The sequence below is a fragment of the Clarias gariepinus genome, chromosome 4 (genome assembly GCF_024256425.1).
Source record: "Clarias gariepinus isolate MV-2021 ecotype Netherlands chromosome 4, CGAR_prim_01v2, whole genome shotgun sequence".
NCBI lineage: Eukaryota > Metazoa > Chordata > Actinopteri > Siluriformes > Clariidae > Clarias > Clarias gariepinus.
This window is the reverse complement of record NC_071103.1, coordinates 25,649,998-25,668,062: the sequence shown is the minus strand read 5'-3', so window position 1 is coordinate 25,668,062 and position 18,065 is coordinate 25,649,998. Positions and strand designations below refer to the sequence as shown.

Here is an 18,065-nt window from a genome sequence, read left to right as displayed (position 1 = left end):
CCAAACCACCCCCTCCCACACACATACACAAACACAAACATGCATACACACTTTCCTTCCGAACTCCAGACACAAAAAAAAAAAAAACAATTGCAATTTTAGTGTGCAGGACCAAGACATAGCACTCTGGGACTCAATCAGATAAGTACCAAACCCTCAAATCTAATCAACACACTGATAATTGAGAGTGATGCTGTAGGAAAAGCTGACTTCAAGTCACATGAGCATATCTCAATGAGATGAATCAACCACTCAATGCAGAGCAATTGATTAAAAAAAAAAACTGATGGACAGCCACAGATGCATACAATAAGCAAAGTGTGTGTTCCCATGTTTTAGCTACAGCCAAACCACATGCTGAGTTTTAATGGCAAATCAACAAAGCAAGAACATGAAAGGAGGGCCAGCTTCTCGGCACAGAGTAGAAATTATTCATCAGTGGTGGAGTGTTGCACTGCAGGCAAAAGAACCTGCAGCACCACTGCTTTTTAATTGCCAGAAAATTAGTGTAAACGAGGAAGAGGTAGGGGAGGGGGGTTAGACTACAGATAAGTGCAACAGTCAGAGATGCCTCTCCTCGAACCTTCATCCCTGCTCCTCAAAAAGGAGAAAATGACAGATAAAGTAAGATTGCATGAAAATGTATGGATGGATTAGGTCTCAGAGTAAGTTTACTACGCTTGTTTGTATGAGGGAACCTGCAGGTTTTACAGATACCAAATGTCAGAGCAACTCTCTGACCTACTTGCTGAGAGAAAAGCATCTACATTTGTACTATGTTAGTAGAATGGGCTTTTGTGATGGTGGAATAGAATATAAAAAGTTAAGATATAAAATAGGGCAGCACGGTGGTATAGTGGTTAACACTGTCGCCTTGCACCTCCAGGGTCCAAGTTCGATTCTCGGCCAGGCTCGATTCCCGTCTGAGTTTGCATGTTCTCCTCGTGCTTGGTGGGTTTCTTCCCGGTACTATGGTTTCCTCCCACAGTCCAAAGATATGTAGGTTAGGCTAATTGGCATTCTCAAATTGCCCGTAGAGTATGAATGAGTGTGTGTGTGTGCCCTGTGATAGATTGGCACCCTGTCCAGGGTGTACCCTGCCTCGTGCCCTAAGCCTCCTGTGATAGGCTCCAGGTCCCTGCGACCCTGAATACAGAATAAAGCGGTATAGAAGATGAAGATGAAGATATAAAATAAGGACCGGTATAAGAAAGGTAAGTGGTCAACATCAACTCTGTGTGAGTAAGTGAGTAAAAGTAAGGAGAGAGAGAGAGAATTTGCTCCCCCTTCTGCTTTATTTTTAAACTTTCCCCCATTGAAGCAATTCAAATCTTATTTGAGTCTCTACTTATGAACTCTTATAATCATTAGTCCAGTCTTTCCAAATCCCCTTTAACTTCTTTGCACCTGTTTCCAGGACCTACAGGGCTGAAATTGCAGCTGGGCTTTGGGGACTCCACCTCTGCTATCAAGGCTGACCCAAGCGCTAGCAGCTCTCAGACTGGTCAATCCGCAATTAAAAGCAGTCTAACTCAATTCAGTCTGCTTGCAAGTGCTTGAGCGCAGACAACACTAAGACATGAGCGGTCAACCTTTGGTCATGACCCCTCTTTAGCAAAACCTGGTCACTTTACCACTGACTTTCCAAATCTTACATCCAAGGACTGTCACACATAAACTAAACTATGATCAGGCAGACAGTGTATGTACGATCCTTTCACGAACTTAGATAAAGAAAGAATTTGAAGGACAAGTGACATTTTTGTGGGTTAATTATGATGATAAGACTGTGATTTTCTGACATCTGCTCACTTGATTATGTGAGCTTTGCATGACTCCTCTCTGCTCTGCCAGTGAACTCCATAATTCAGTGAATTTAGGACCAGTAAGAACCTGACAACCTCACTTTGACAGAGCTCTCTGATTGGTCTATTAAATTTATACAGGTGGGAAAGTCACTCAGTCTTTAAGGGTCCTTGTAGCATAATGAAAAAAACGAAAGAAGAAGTGACAGGCCAGGTAAACGTTTCAGCAGCGCATACACAGTAAGAGACAAGGGTGACTGGGCTCCATTAGGACTGCATTAACATGAATTACTATTTAATTAAGACAAAGCACATGATTAATAATTTTGGAGAGAGTGCCTGGATATCACTTGTGTGTATATTAATGAGTAGAATGCTACAACTCTTCTCTTTGGCCACTCAAGGTTTAACGGTTCTATAGAGGTTTTCACCCCCAGTAACTAAACATCTAGAGTATCACACTGGAATATCTTAATAGTACATCATATCTTTGCTTAAAATAATAAAATACAAATTACAGTGCATAATTTTTCTTAAGCTCAGGAAGATAAATAAAATAGTAATTGAATAGTAAGAACCCTTATATTTTCATCTAATTTAAAATAGTTATTTGACACATTGGTGATTTTTGAATATGGATGATTTAAGCAAGCCTCTCAAAACTTAAAAAAAAAATGAATTGTCACTGATGCATTGAAAACAAAGTGTGTCTGAATTTGCATTAATGATTTTTAAAGGAATGCATACAACAAAGGCACAAAAGCTCAGTTGTTAAAAGAAAGCACTTTTTCTTTCTGGAATTATGGTTCCTCCTGTTAGGATGCTCTTATACTTAATGAACTGCTGTTATGTAAAATATTTTAAGTAGCTATTGAGTAGTACATAAAATGTTCAAACTTTGCTAGTAAGCTTTAAAGTAGCACCAATTAGTTTCTATTGTTTTCACATTACATCATGCATACGTAACTAAAAACAATCCAGACACATCTAATACCTTCCATATGAATGCTATTTGCATCCAGCAAATTAAAATTTCATACCGTTATTTTAAGGTTTTGTTTTTGCTTGTAATGTTTTAAGTTCTTTTATATGTTCTTAAATTAGCTTATTTTCTGGATTCAACTATTCAAGTTACATATTAACTTAACGAATGAAAATTAACTGGATTGCAGAAGACATCAATGAAGCATGTAAAACTTCAACCAAGGTTGATTCATCAGTATCCTATTTGTCATGTCCTGGACAAACAGCCCATTATTACGTTAGAGCCACTGCAAAGAAAAGCAATTGAAAATGTAGAGCTTTAAGCATTATACAGAATTAATACAAAAATGGTGTTTATTTTGTATGCAAGCCTGTTTCAAATTATTTTAAAATATTTTATGCTGCAGTATCCTCCTGACTGTAAATATATCTCAGTAGTGATCAAAAGAAGTTAATTTCTGTGGTAGCGGTCCCTTCAACAATGTCAGGAAAACTAAGTTATAAGAAAAGGGAAGAAATAATAGGGATTTGATCAGCTATTAAGATGATAGACAGAGGACAGCCCCGATACATTCGGATGCATGCTTCCAACCCCTTCAGCCCACTAGCTGTTTACTTCTCTATCAGCTGCTTACTAAGAGATGGGCTGCCATCCATATTCAGCCGGCACAAATTCCACTGCTTATCTCACCAGCCTCCTCCAAAAGCCTCCCTGTCTTCCCCTCTGCACATACATACATACATAAACACATCTTCATGGAAGTCAGTGGCAAGTGCACACCCGGGAGGGGCATCAGGATAAAGATCACCTTGAATTCAAAGTAGAGACTCGAAGCCTCAGTGGACAGAATGCTAGGCATACAGGTTAGTGTGTGTGTGTGTGTGTGTGTGTGTGTGTGTGTGTGTGTGTGTGTGTGTGTGTGTGTGCGCGTCTTTCTGTCTGTTTGTTAGCCTTTCAGTACATACTGCAGGTGTGACCACACCAAGAGATTTATCAGTATTGCTCTGGTCTTTTAAGACACATTACACCATGCTTAGCCAAGGGCATATTTTATTGTTGAACACAACTAAGCCTACTGTACTGAAAAATTAGTTTACACCCTTCACTTTCCCTAAGGAATTGAACTGTGAACTTACTGTAGGGAACAGAAATAATTCCCACTTCCTAAAATAATTCTTGATATAAATATCTACACCACTTTAAAAGAAAAGTTTTCTTCACACTTTCCCTAGACATATTGGTAATTAAAATGGAATTTGGGTGGAGTGCTATGTAAAAATGATTGTGAGAGAATAAGCTAGATAAAAATGACATGTTTGGTCTCTCACATTCTTCACGTTTAAACCTAGCCTACAGAGCTGGAGTAGTTGTGTGTCTAGGACTGAAGGGACAGTCTCTCTCTCTCTCTCTCTCTCTCTCTTGACTAATTGCGTGTCGGAGCGCGTATATTCATGTCGGCGTCTTCAGAGCCCCGCCTAATTAGCCCAAAGATAAGTGGAGAGATGGAGAAAGATAGCGCACACCTTTTTCACCGTAAAGAGGAAACGTTCCCCTCGCGTTTCCCTCGGGATTCTGGCGCAATGGCCTGAGTTTGTTAGCCAAAAGAGGAGGGGAGGGGAGTAAAAGAGAGGGATAGAAAGAGAGATGTACCTGAGTTGCACTCTGTAAACGGGAAGCGCGGCGCCCATTAGCCACGTCTGTCAAAACAAATGTCTAAATGGATGAGTGGAAAAGGGAGACTTGGCGGTTGAAGTTATGTGAGGCGAATATATAATTAAAACACTTTAGATTTGCGTCTGTCGTAATGTTTTATTAATGAATAGGATTTATAAGCGTTGGGGGAAAAAAGAAACAGGGCAAGGACAACTTTAAGTCTCCCACGAAGTGCACTACGCTCTTTTCCCATTTCATTTTTCCATGCATTTTCAGCTTGCATTATGATAGTAACACTAGATATCCAAATGCAGACGATTGACATAAATTAAGGACTCGGGCAAAGTAAATGACTTATTATTCACTAACAAGTTATTTTAGAACTGTAGAATGTTCGTAATGTAAACTGCTACGTTTGAAAAGCAATTTCATTTTTTTATTTTATTCAAATTTGGTTGTTTTTATGTTTATTCCCTTTGGACAGTTTAGTTTTTTAGTATTGGCTGAGAGTTATGTAATAGTGATTTTAAGCGTAAATAGTTTGTTTAACGAATATTAAATAACGTGAACTAAAATAGGCTTAAATAATATTATGTAACTCATGATACAAAAAAATCTTTGTCTTATCTTTTATTTTCGTTTCTCTTTATATATTATAAATGTCAAATCTATTAGGGTCAATACTTAATTATTATTACATGCAAAGGGAATTTCAGTCTTTGAACATTTGCGGGACACGCTTCATTGCTTGACAGACAAGCTGCTTCTGATTAAATTCAGCATATAGAAGTGTGTTAGTGTTGTAGATTAAATCACGTGATTGCAGGGGAGTGGCATACGGAGAAAATCGGTGTAGAGAATAATCACGCAGTAAACACAATTAACTCGTTTACAAGAAAAACATAATGGAAACTGGTCATCATCACGCAACTCAGGACAAACTGTAGTAAAGATTTACGCAACCCTTTTAAAACTATCTGCACTGTGTACATTTGTACACAAGTTTCACTTATGATATAAATCTGATCTGAAGTATGAATCTGCATTACAAGCTACACATAAGCCTAACTAACCTCTTAAACTTTGCTAACTGTTGCAGCCAAATTTAGTGCATCTATGATGGTCAAAGAGCACAGCTGTTCCCTACTGTCTTATAGAAATCTTACAGAACAGGGCCCATTCTTTGCCTTTTTCCTGTAACGCAAATCACTCATCAGACACATCAGTGCAGTCCTTTCAGCAGCCTCTCCATGGCAACGTCGCGCGTCCAGGGAAAAATGTCCCCCCGCGCCACACAAGGCCGTATTATCGGCGAGCATCTGCGTGCTTTTTTAGCCAGCGGGGGAACTACAAGAGTCGGTCTGTGCCTCTGCTTTGCCACGACTCCCTGAACAACGATCACCGTGCTTTTTATAGACTCTCAAATAAGCAGGAGCGGACAGTAAAGCATGCTCATTAAGTGCGTCCCGGAAAGCGAGGTTTGAGTCTCACGATAAACTCTGTATCACACCATCCATGACGTCTCCGTCATCTATTAAGCTCTGTCTTATAGACTTTATATTCATCCAGAGCGTGACAGATTTATTTTATGATAGGACCAAATTGATATCCAATAACAGCATAGTGAGGGAAGTTGATATAAAATGAAATATTAGTTTATTTAAACGGAAAATAATATAACTGCGCAAAATGATAATAGGTAGATTTTAGAATCAAAGAATGATTAAAAAAAATCAACGACATCAGGATTAGGGAGTAATGTTAGGAGTTGTATTCATAAAAACATAAATAAGTGTCTTATAATAGTCTAATAAAATTTTGTTAAATGTGTTAAATACAATTGCGCAGAATATTTATAAATCAAAATGTCAATTTGCTTAAACAAAACGGAAAAAAATATTGACAAAATGGCATCTATTTCCTCCCTATAATGTTTAACAAATACCCTGTAGGCCAAATGATTAATAAATACCCTGTAGGTTGGGCTACACCTTTTTTATGAAGACACTGAAATAAATAAATAAAGTATGAGTGGACATAACCCCGCCTTTGAACGAGTAGTGAGCACCTGTGACCCTACACACACACACACACACAAACTTGTTCAGAAAGGACACGCAAAAAGGAAAAGTAAGAACTTACCACTGCCAAGCATTTTGTTTTCATGTCGGGTTTTCCCAAATTTTACGCTGCCTTTCTTTTTAAAACCCTGTGGAAATAGCCCACTGAACACAAGACAAATGCACAAATGCGACCGTTAGCAAAAATACATTACAATAAATAATTGAAATAGGACTGATACCCCAAAAAATTCTTCAGCAGCAGCTCCGGATGCGGAAGGAGTGTGTGTTCCTGATTGCGGAGTTTTAGACGACTGAAACAGGAGAGATGTAAGATTTGTTTAAAGCCCCGCATTTCCATTTAAGAACGTGATTGTGTTTGCAAAGATCCCTTTCAATCTTCACAATCTCCCCCTCTCTACCCCTCAGCGTCTCAGAGGCTGCTTTGCAATTCATAGAATTGGTAATTTGCTATTGGGACAAAACGTGAAGAGAAAAGTAATCAGATCAGCCGGGAAAGCGGTGCGAAAAAAAAACCAGAAGAAAAACGCAAGATTTCTTAGAGTTGCTGATTGGGGGCGGGGGGTTGGGGGGCACTTGGAATAAGGCTGAAAAAAGAGAAAAAGATGATCATGAAAGACATACATTTATTCTAAACAATATCGTGCTGAGTAGCAGGTGCAATGTCATCAAAATTAGTCTCGACATGGGGAAATGTCAGTTGAGAGATAGACTACATTTAGAAAATGTGTTAAACATCCTATAGGAAGCTTTATTTGTGGTCTCTCATGAACTTGAGAGCGCGGGTACATGTAGCGTCATTTTTGTTGCCATGATGTAAACAGCTAATAATTGCTGTGTATAGATATTGTAGTCTATCATAGTAATTCACATAAAAAACACTTATGTCAATACCGTTAAAGTGATTTGCATGAATCATGTGAAGGGTTTTTTGGAATACTTTAGAATACTAATGCGTTAAAAATGAGAGCTACACTTACTAACAGTACTAATTTAAGTCGTGGGTGTTATTCTTTCCCCGTACTAAAGCGTACGGCACTCCCCCACGTGGTCATTTGCTAAACAACCCACCAGTCAGTGATTTCCTAGGGCTTTGCTGCGCGCTGTCTTGACTAGTGGGGAGAAGAAGAAGAAAGGGATTTCAAAAGAGAGAGAGAGAAAGCACTGTGAAAGCCGCCAATTGCAAGTAACTGGGATCGCGGCGGGAGACAGCCAACCAAGCAGCCCGCGCGAAGGGAAAACACAGAGCGTCAGTAGAGCTCGAGGCGGCCAGCAGCCAATACACGCGCAGGGTAGGCGTGTCCGCATGCTGCTCCAGCGCCTCCCAGCGTGGGCTGTCGCGTTCGCGCTGTAAAAAGCTCTCTCACCTCCGGAGCGCGCGTCAGTTTTCGGAGTCGAAGCCATGGCGACGACAGCTCAGTATATCCCGCGGAATAACTCGTTGCCTTCCAACCCTCTCATGCACCCGGACTCGGACCGGATGCACCAGGGCACGACCTATCGAGAAGTACAGAAGATGATGCACCACGAGTATCTTCAAGGGCTCGCAGCGTCCAACGCCGGCCACCCGATGAGCTTGACGCACCACCAGTGGCTGCCCACATCCGGCGCAGACTGGAGCAGCGGGACACACCTCGGCCAGCAGCCCGAGCACAAGGCCAGCGTGCCTGCGAGCCGCGAGGAGCTGACCAGTGGCTACCACAGGTCGCATTTGGTGCACCAGGCTGCACAGAACGGCCACCATGGCTCATGGGCGCCTAGCAGTACCACGCATCACCTGTCTCCGCTGTCGCCCGCTTCTGGGGGCCACCAGTCGCTGGTCTACTCTCAGACGGGCTATGCTATGCTGAGCCCGCAACCATCCCTGCATCACGGCATGCGTGAGCCGCTGCACGACGATGCCGGTGGTCATGAACATCAGCTCGAGTCGCCACAGCAGCCGTTTGGACACCACCAGGACCATTCAGACGAGGACGCGCCCAGCTCCGACGACCTTGAGCAGTTTGCCAAGCAGTTTAAGCAGCGGCGCATAAAGCTCGGCTTCACGCAAGCGGACGTGGGGCTTGCGCTCGGCACGCTTTACGGCAATGTATTCTCTCAGACCACCATCTGCAGGTTCGAGGCACTACAGCTTAGTTTCAAGAACATGTGCAAACTTAAGCCGCTGCTCAACAAATGGCTAGAGGAGACAGACTCGAACACAGGCAGTCCAACTAACTTGGACAAGATCGCGGCACAGGGACGCAAGCGCAAGAAGAGGACCTCGATCGAGGTCGGGGTGAAAGGAGCGCTGGAGAACCACTTCCTGAAGTGTCCAAAGCCCTCGGCGCACGAGATCAGCACACTGGCCGGCACACTGCAGCTAGAGAAAGAGGTAGTGCGTGTGTGGTTTTGCAACAGGAGACAGAAAGAGAAAAGGATGACCCCAGTCGGGGTCGCACATCCGAGCATGGAGGACGTTTACTCACAGGCGGAGACCCCTCCGCTTCACCACACGTTACAAAGTCCCGTCCAGTGACTGTCCTTCTGACTGAAGCTCTTATTTCAACAGAAACAAATAAAGAACATCGATAGAGAAAAGGGGGAGTAGGGATTTCACAGTATTTCATTTTTTGCATTTGTTATGCTGAGTGACAATGCACGCAGCGAAGTTGGGTGAAAAAAGTGTTTCTCGCCGCAGACCGGAGACTGTGGCGCAACATCAGTAGACGGGACGCAAATGATAAGGGGGAAGGAACACAATGCATGAATGACTGCAAAGTCAAATTGATGTGCATTTTAGGGAAATTCGTTTTCACTCAAAACGTATTGATTTGAAGGTGGTCTGGTGGAGAAAAATAATAATTCGGTTATTTCAGCGCTGCTCAAAAGGAGCCATATGCCACAAAAGAGATGTTTTTCTCTCATCGCTGTCGCAGGCTTAATCTGAGGTGGTGGTAGTCTGATCTGTTGTCAACAAAGGACACAGTCACTTTTTTTCTACATGATAACAAATAACATTCACTGTTGCGGTATAGTTGTCAAATCATTTTGTGATGTTTACTTTATTTGGGATGTTTTAACCTTTTACGTTTCAATGTTGTGTTTGTTTTACTGTTTCTGACCATTTTGGACTTTTTGTGTATTTTTCGAGTACCGACAACCCAAACATTTTTTTCAAAGTCACTGAGCCATAATTTGGAAATATATCATGTTTACAAATGTCCGATATATTAGCACCTGATTTCCTCTAAACTATAGAAAAGAGGGTATTGTTAATTAGCCTACCTGGTCTGAAACACACGAGTTTGTCGTTTTGTTTTTAACTACATTTCCCTCTTTTTATGAGCACTTATTCTTGCTTTAATATTGTCGCAATTATTTATATATATTTTTTTCATGATAACTAAAGCGTGGTAGTTTTGTGATAGGATGTACAACGAGACTTTTTCTTGTTTACAGTTTCTGTGACAAATCCAGATGACGGAGTTATCAAGCATTGGTAAAGGGTTATTTGTTTGTTTTGTTTGTTTGTTTTGTTTTTGTTTTCCGAAACAGACTAAACCAGTTTTCGTATGCGAGAGGGCGAAAATGAAAATAAAAGTAATATCTCAGGTACATTTCAGCGCCCGTATTGTGCTGTACTCCTTTACTTATGTCTTATTGTCATCGGCCCAGTCTAGTCGCGCTTTCTGCTGTGCCCGTCTGAAACACTAAGTCCGCATACTAGTGTACTAAGTAGTATGTTAAAATAGTATACAACTATTTGGACGTACTATTTAGAGCTGTAGTTTCCGGACGTAGCTGTGGTCGCTCGGATTTATTCCCTACTGGCCTGTAAACGAATAGAGGAAGACGTTGTGCTGATGAAATTATCCGCTGTGGGATTATTTATTGTTTTCGGAGAGCAGGACATGAAAAAGGAGTCCTGAATAAGTCGTGCGTTTCGTGTCGTTTCTCAAGGCATCTGTGTGTGTGAAAGAGAGAGAGAAAGAGCAGTTTGGAGCAGGTTTTTTTTTCGTTTGTTTGTTTGTTTATTTTTATTTTTTTGTAATTCTGTTATTTGACACCGTGTGGGATATACAACTTTTCCAAAAAAAAAAGAAAAAGAAAAAGAAAAGATTTTAAATAAATAGTTGTCATTATTATTTCCAATATATAAATATGTCCAATATGTAAACATATGTATTTGTTCTGAGTTTGTTTTGGAGATTTTTTGTTTTGTTTTGTTTTGTTTCGTTCTTTCCGGGCAGTTTTGTACACTTACTAATTCCAAGAAGATATTTTAATATTTCATTTATGGATTTGACCATTTATATATCTATATATTTATTTCTTAAAGTTGTTCGGAGCTTTCTGTTTGGCTCTGTTAATTATGTTGCAGTGAATTACAAATGTTTTTGTTTACTACATTGGTTGTATGTTGATTGCAAAATGTAGACTGCAAAGTCACGTTTATATTTATGTTATAGTAATATTTTATTACTTACATAAAACGTATATTCGAGAACTTTGCTTCTGTCTTTTTTAAAAACAAATTTCCTTCTTCTGCCTCACTATTCACATCTTATGGTTATTACAAAAATAGTAATAAAAACAACTGCAATATAATCTACCAGATAACACACGTTTACTGTACCGTTTAGCTAAATTCTGGTCATCGCTTTCCAACTCTAGAATATTACTTATTTTATTTTTATTTCACGTGTATTTCGTCATTTAAAACGTTGCCTTACACGGTTTCGCATCACACTCAATGAAAAAAGTTGAAAACATAACTTTTGAATTTTATAAATACAAATAAATCCACCTTCGTTTTACTCACTGTTTCCTTTTGCTCTTAAAACTTAGATCACTGTTTTCCCTTCTTAAACAATTTAATAAGAAAAAAAGAAAAACACGCAAAATACACCTGAGTAACTTCACTAATGTAACACAAAAATGCTGAAGCGAGGTTCATATGAGTTCAATTCATATAGGCCTGTACACTAACATTCTGGACACGTAAATTGCAGTGCACAAAACACAAATCAACGTAAATATTAATAAAACCAATTTAATCTTCATTCTTTCTCTTTCTATAAATGCAAAAAAAAGCGTATAACCTGAATTAAGACAATATGGAAGAAACAAGCATTTTACATTTGAATATTTAAAAAAACCTCGTAAACCAAACAAAAAAGTTACAAGATACCGAAACATTTGTCCATATTCTGTGTATCAGAAACGTATCAAAGCCTCTTAGGACAGCTACGCCTACTTTTGGTAATATTCATTTGTGTTTGAACTGAACATATGGCGCTGCGACTTCAGTCCACGCTATTTTAATGCAAAGCGCGTAAGTGTGACAGATGAAATGTGCTTTTAGCTGCACATATGGCCCTTCCAAAAAAAAAAAATTCTAATACATATTGAGATCACAAAACCAAAATGAACATTACTGAAGGTATGCAGTTCAAGACGCGGTGGATGAAAAGTGGTGTTTACAGTGCACTGGTGTGTATAAAACTCATTCTTCCTCTGAAAGAAATGAGTGAATTCTGGAATTGTAAAGGTGTGGTCATCTGTGTAATTGTAATTGCGGAAATTATATTCAATAAGTCACACGAAACCACATACAGATAGACAGACACGCAGACAGACACAATAAATTTCCGGAGAAATTATGTATAAAAAAATTATAATAAGGAAAATGATGAAAAAAGTAAGTAAACTCAGTTTGGCTAATTCAGTTTGTTACTGTAATTAGTATCACAGGACAATAGCGATGTTTTACCTCACATATAAACAGCGCGGATCTCAAAAGCATTTCACTTGACCTGCTTTTAATAGTTGAGTTAAACGTCAGATATTTTTTTTTTTACAATACTATTTTTTCCTATATTAAATCACCGCGATGTGTTACCGTGGATTAAAATTCGTTTAATTCATTCAGTAAAACATTTACCATGTTGTATTTGTAATTTAGAATAAAACAAATTTGCCTTAAAATGTAAAAGGTATGACATCTATATATTATTGAAGTATTGACCTCGATAGTAATGTTAATGAATACTTTTTAAATCTTCGGGATGAATTACATCCTTGAAGGGAAAAGTGGCAAATTATTAGTCTTTTATAGCCAATTATTATAGATATTAGCTAATTAATAAATATAGAAATTCAAAAATAGAAAAACAAGAAAAAACATGAATTACTATGAATTTATTTCCTTTTTAAAACAGGCAAATGTTCTGTAGTACGAATCGGGGGTGAGACATTAAGACGAGTCCAAACTCTCTTCGAGATGAATAGTGAGGCTAATGCTCCCCCTACCGGCCAAAAGAGTCAATGCCAATATGCCTGCAGATTGCGCTCAGGCCCCAGCTTCCCTAAAGCATCTTTACATTGTCTTAGATTGCAAAGTCTTTAATGCCATGCCATTGAAGAACGACTGCTGGGCTGTGTTGCCCCGAGGAAACGTAGCCTTTGTCTTATTTGGCAAAATAAAAACAATACAAAATAATCTGTTTACCTGATAGATAAATATATGTTTATTAACAATTTTTTTTACAACATGCTGTAAAAGTAATGTCCATAAACATAAACAAAACCACTTGCAAAATGTAACGATTGACATCCTGAAAAATATCCATAATAAGCACACGTAAAAAAGATGAAAAATAAAATGACACGTAAAAATAATAGACACATGTAAACTGTCGTAAATCAATTCCTCACTTTTGTCATCATTAGAAGAATCTGGCTCCTATTACACACTGATAAAATAGAACTGAAAGATTCATTTGATGTAGAACCTGATCATAACTCTATTTCTATACCCAGTTAAAGGAAAGACTTCAATACATTATATTTACTTACCAATTACTTCAATCGCAGCTGGGCTGAGCTACTAGTGGACTGCAATAACTGCATGAAAGCTTTCTTTACATCATACAGTATGTAGAGTATTTGATGGGGAAGTAAGATTCTGGTAAATAATATGGAGCTGAAAGAAGGGTGAGCTGGAGTGCACACCAAAGAGCCATGAATGTTGGATTCAGAGCCTAATTAGAACGTCCTCGAAGGCAATAGAGTGACTTGATAATTTCTGAGCAGAAAAGTAGACTAGGTTAGATGGATATATCAGAGATTTCAGATGAAGCAAAGAAACCTTGGATTGGGCATAAAAATGCTCAAAAATGATCACATATGTTAATCCACAAAGCTGTTACAAACTTGTATGGATTTAAAAATGTCATTTTTTCCATATGAAACCATATTTGTAACCCCCTGTTGTTCCAGCAAAAGCTTTTAGTCTCCTCTACTGCAATTCAAAAAAGAAATAAAGAAAGAAATAAAGAAAGAAATAAACTAAAATATAATACCGTCAAATTACCCTTAGATAAAATCTATGCATCAGCATTGCTTCCCCATTTTTCTAGCAAAAGCTTTTGGGATATTTTGTTAAATGACATGATTTTACCCCTGCAAAATTTGAATGGAATATTTGATCATTTATATCCATTTTATCATTTCTTCAAACTGTATAGCAATTTTGAATATGCTGACACTTGTAACAGCTCTTGTCCTAAGTACATAATATAACTACAGCTATGTAGCTGAAAAGGAAAAATGCAAACATACTTTTACTTGTCAGCGAGCCACTTTTTAACTATTAATCCAACTCTGCTTACACAGTGTTTCTGTATGATTTAAACGACTGCTTATTTAAGGTTAATAATGAATGACTTCAGGGATTTTACAAAAGCATAATAAAAATGAAAAGGTGAATAACAGAGGTGAATAACACAGTGGTGTAGTGGTTAGCACTGTAGCCTTGCACCTCCAGGGTCCGGATTTGATTCCCGTCTCTGTGTGCATAAAGTGAGTAAGAAGATAAGAGTGAGTGAGTGAGTGAGTGAGTGAGTGAGTGAGTGAGAATAACAGAGCATGGGATGGTCCATTGATTGTCCATGAAATGCATAAAGCAGATGTGCATCTCTGCTGATTTTAGTGCATTACTATACTCAGTCATAGGCAAAGTCATTGCAAAAAACTAGTGCATTCATGGCAAGCAATGGGGGTCTCTCTCTCTATCTCTCTCTTTCTCTCTCTCTTTTCAACATATTATCCACTCCTGTCAGAGGCTGCACAGTCATATATCTGTGCTTGGTGTATGAGGCCTGACACCGCCTCCTTCATCTGGAGAATATCATCAAACTCAGGAGATGTGGATTAGTAATGATTAGCAGGGATTATAGCTGGTTAATGGTGGGAAAATACATTAGGAACCATGGGCTCAGGGGGGAGGGGGGTTCGTTCACGCTAGCGGATTTGCATTGATCCACGGCAAATGAATGAGGATTAGTCGCATCTATCTGCCAACAGATAAATAACATTAAGCGCATTATTTGGGTGCACACTATTATTAATGACATTACAAACACTACAACAATGCCGGTAATTATGCCTGAATAATGCATTTATTGCTATTTTTAAACTACTATCTTTTCTTTAAGAGTGTGAAGTGCTGCTGAGGAGCTTGGTGAACACCCTTTAACATGCTGGAGAAGCATCTAGCTGCATAACAAGAACATTCTGTATCCTGTATATATTTTTTAATCTTAAAACTAAAATCAATCAAGTACAACTAAGAATAGCCCAGACTAGCAATGATCTAAAAGCATTTCTACACCTACGATTTTTGACTGGTAGTAGTAGTAGTGCCAATACAAATCCTTTGCTATACTGGATTACTATTTATGAGGAATAATTTTTAATCTATTTATTATTCCTTTGTCATTAGTAACATTTTATGTTAAGTCAGGTTAGGTTTAAAGCAGATCTAAAGCATATGCATTATTCTGTTAGGTGAGATTGGGTTTTTAGTGGATCTAAAGATCATCCAGGGCATAATGACCACAAGGTGGAAACACACCCTTGACATAACACCTGTCTATTTTACAGCACAGTCCACCCTTCAATTGAAATATTCCAAAAAGGGCAATTTAATGACATCAAGACAGCAAAATGAAGTAGGAGGAAACCAGAGAACCTGGAAAACTACCTGAAAACTCTGTACAAGTTTATAATTAAACTGGAGCATCTTAAGGTGTGATATCACAATGCTATCTGCTGCACCACCATGCTATTTTAACCTTATTAAGTATTGCAAAATGAAAAGTACTGCTTAATATAATGACAAATCCCATTATATAACAGGGGATTTTTTAAGCAGGAACTCAACACATCTGAGATTAAAGTGTTCATACAAGCTGCAGGATTGGGGCAAGGTTTGCTCATAATATCTCAGATACCAGTATAAAAAGAAAAGGTCATGATTGGAATTTGCTGTAAGGCATTAGATAGTTAAGGAGGTAGATACTAGGAGACAGGGCAGTCGATGAACCATTACAGTTTTATCCCAGGTGGTTAAGCACTTCAGGTCTCTTTCTTCTCTTTCCCTCACACCTGACATGGTATCAACCTCTGTCTTTTTCTCCCTCTCATTTATCTAATAAATACAAGACCTAGCAATGAAGGGCAGAAAAGTGTTTGGAGGGGAAAATAGAGGAAAAATTTCTCTTTTTCATTGAAAATTCCTTTTTTTCCACACCTCAAGGTTTCTCCACAGAGCTACATGAAAGATGGGCAAGAACATGGTTACACAGTGATCAACTATTTACCATATGAAAAGGTTCAACAGACCACAAGAGAGAGACTTTGCTGGGTTATTGATGATACAGGACACTGTAGGTATAGATGTCTTCTTAGGTTCCAGGGTGTGGACCTAAATACAGGGGTTTCAAATTATTGGTTAGAAAGCTCACAATATCTTCCTCTGGTCCTGTCTTTAATGTTCAGAAAGCAATGTTTTGTAAGACACACAATAACATATAAACCTATTTAATTTAAGATGCCACCTTGATACCCATGAATGTTAGTGATGGCAAAAATATGGATACTGAGTTAATTTTCAATACACCCTACCAAAAGTAGCTCTAGTTCATGTAGTGTCTATAAGATGGATAATGTAATGCATGGTTGGATGTTTGATAACAGATTAAAAGCAGTCTGATTTAAAATCACAGTAAATGTAAATAAAAAGAATAAATATCTTCTTATCTTATTTTAAAAGTGAAGTTTGCTTTTGAAATTACAAATCAACTGTAATGAGACTGTTTAGGTTTGAAGTTTGAAATTATTGGAATTACATTAGATATTATAATGTATACCTTAAACAGTACAAAGTATCATTTACAGTAGTAAACACCTAACAGTTAGTAAAGAGAAAAAATGCACATGATCATAGTACAATTAAAAATACCATCTCTAACTTCATTGTGATCTTGCACCACTCTCCAGCATTACCCTCCTCTGGAAAACTGGTCAAGGCTGAAAAGATAATAACTTACCCATAAGGCCAAAATCTTAAACATAATGTGAAGTCAATGCCATTGGCTGCCCACGACTTCACCTTCAAACCTTGCCTTTGTATGGCGGTCAGCCTGGGGCTTGCTCTTTCAACACTTAAATCACAAGGTTGACTCTTGAATAAAGAAAGGACAACATATGCTGCCAAAGCATCCAAAGACATAAAATGCTAGATAATGGGAAGGTTGTATGTATTTGGATATATTCAAGGTCTTTCCATCAATGTCAGAAAAGTGTATTATTTATTAGCATATTCACAATTTGTGTGCACCGCAGCTAAATTAAGGCCTATTTTTATATCACTTGTGAGAGTTTTATTGACATACAGCAAAAAAAAAAAAAGATAAAAACAACACTAATTATTGCAAAGAGCAATGATTGTTTTTTTTTTTATGAATTGTGAAGACAATAGTTGGCACTGTGGCTTAGTGGTCCTCCAGGGTTGGGGGTTTGAATCTCTGTGCAGTGGAGTTTGCATGTTCTCCCTGTGCTTGGTGGGTTTCTTTCAGGTATAAGGGATCTTTCAGGTATCAGCTTTTGGTTTCCTCTCATAATCAAAAGACATGCAATGTAGCTTGATTCTCATTTCCAAATTGCTCAAAGTGTATGAACGGGTATGTGAGTGTGTGTGCTTGTGTCCTGCAATAAATTGGCACTCAATCCAAAGTGCACCTCGTGCCTCGTGTTTTACATTCCCTGGGATAGACTCCAGGCCTCCTGCAACCCTACGTATGAAACTCGGTGTAGAAATGGGTGGATTGATATTAGGGGAACAAACATTTCAGCACATCTTAGTTCATCTAGGGTACAGTATCTGCCACAAACTCACATCATCCATTCATTCTTTGCAGAATGAAATTCCCTGCAATACTTGTTGTTTAATATATTGCACTGTATTAATCAGGCTTTTAAAATATATTTGTAATGGATATTTTTCTTTGTAGTGTGCATGTGAAATAAAAAAAATTCATACACTACAGTCAAAAGTGTATTAGGTGATTAAAACTTATGTATCTCGAACAGGACATTTTACATGCAGAGATAAATCTAAGTCTTCTAGTTTTTTTTTTTTTTGCTTGGGCTGTCTGCCCTGCCCTGTCTTACACTGTCACAGGAGAGAAAAGACAAGTGCAAATGAGCCCTTTG

At 38.5% G+C, this 18,065-nt stretch overlaps 1 protein-coding gene across 1 annotated transcript; it reads left to right on the top strand.

Moving 5' to 3' along the window:
* The first annotated feature begins 7,903 nt into the window (after positions 1–7,903).
* pou3f1 (POU class 3 homeobox 1) lies at positions 7,904–11,005 on the top strand. The gene has a single exon (XM_053494723.1). The coding sequence runs from the start codon at positions 7,927–7,929 to the stop codon at positions 9,040–9,042; it is 1,116 nt and encodes a 371-aa protein (XP_053350698.1). The 5' UTR covers positions 7,904–7,926; the 3' UTR covers positions 9,043–11,005.
* The last annotated feature ends 7,060 nt before the right edge of the window (positions 11,006–18,065 follow it).

Coding starts and splice junctions, on each gene's coding strand:
- pou3f1 (XM_053494723.1), top strand. CDS start 7,927: ATGGCGACGACAGCTCAGTATATCCCGCGGAATAACTCGTTGCCTTCC.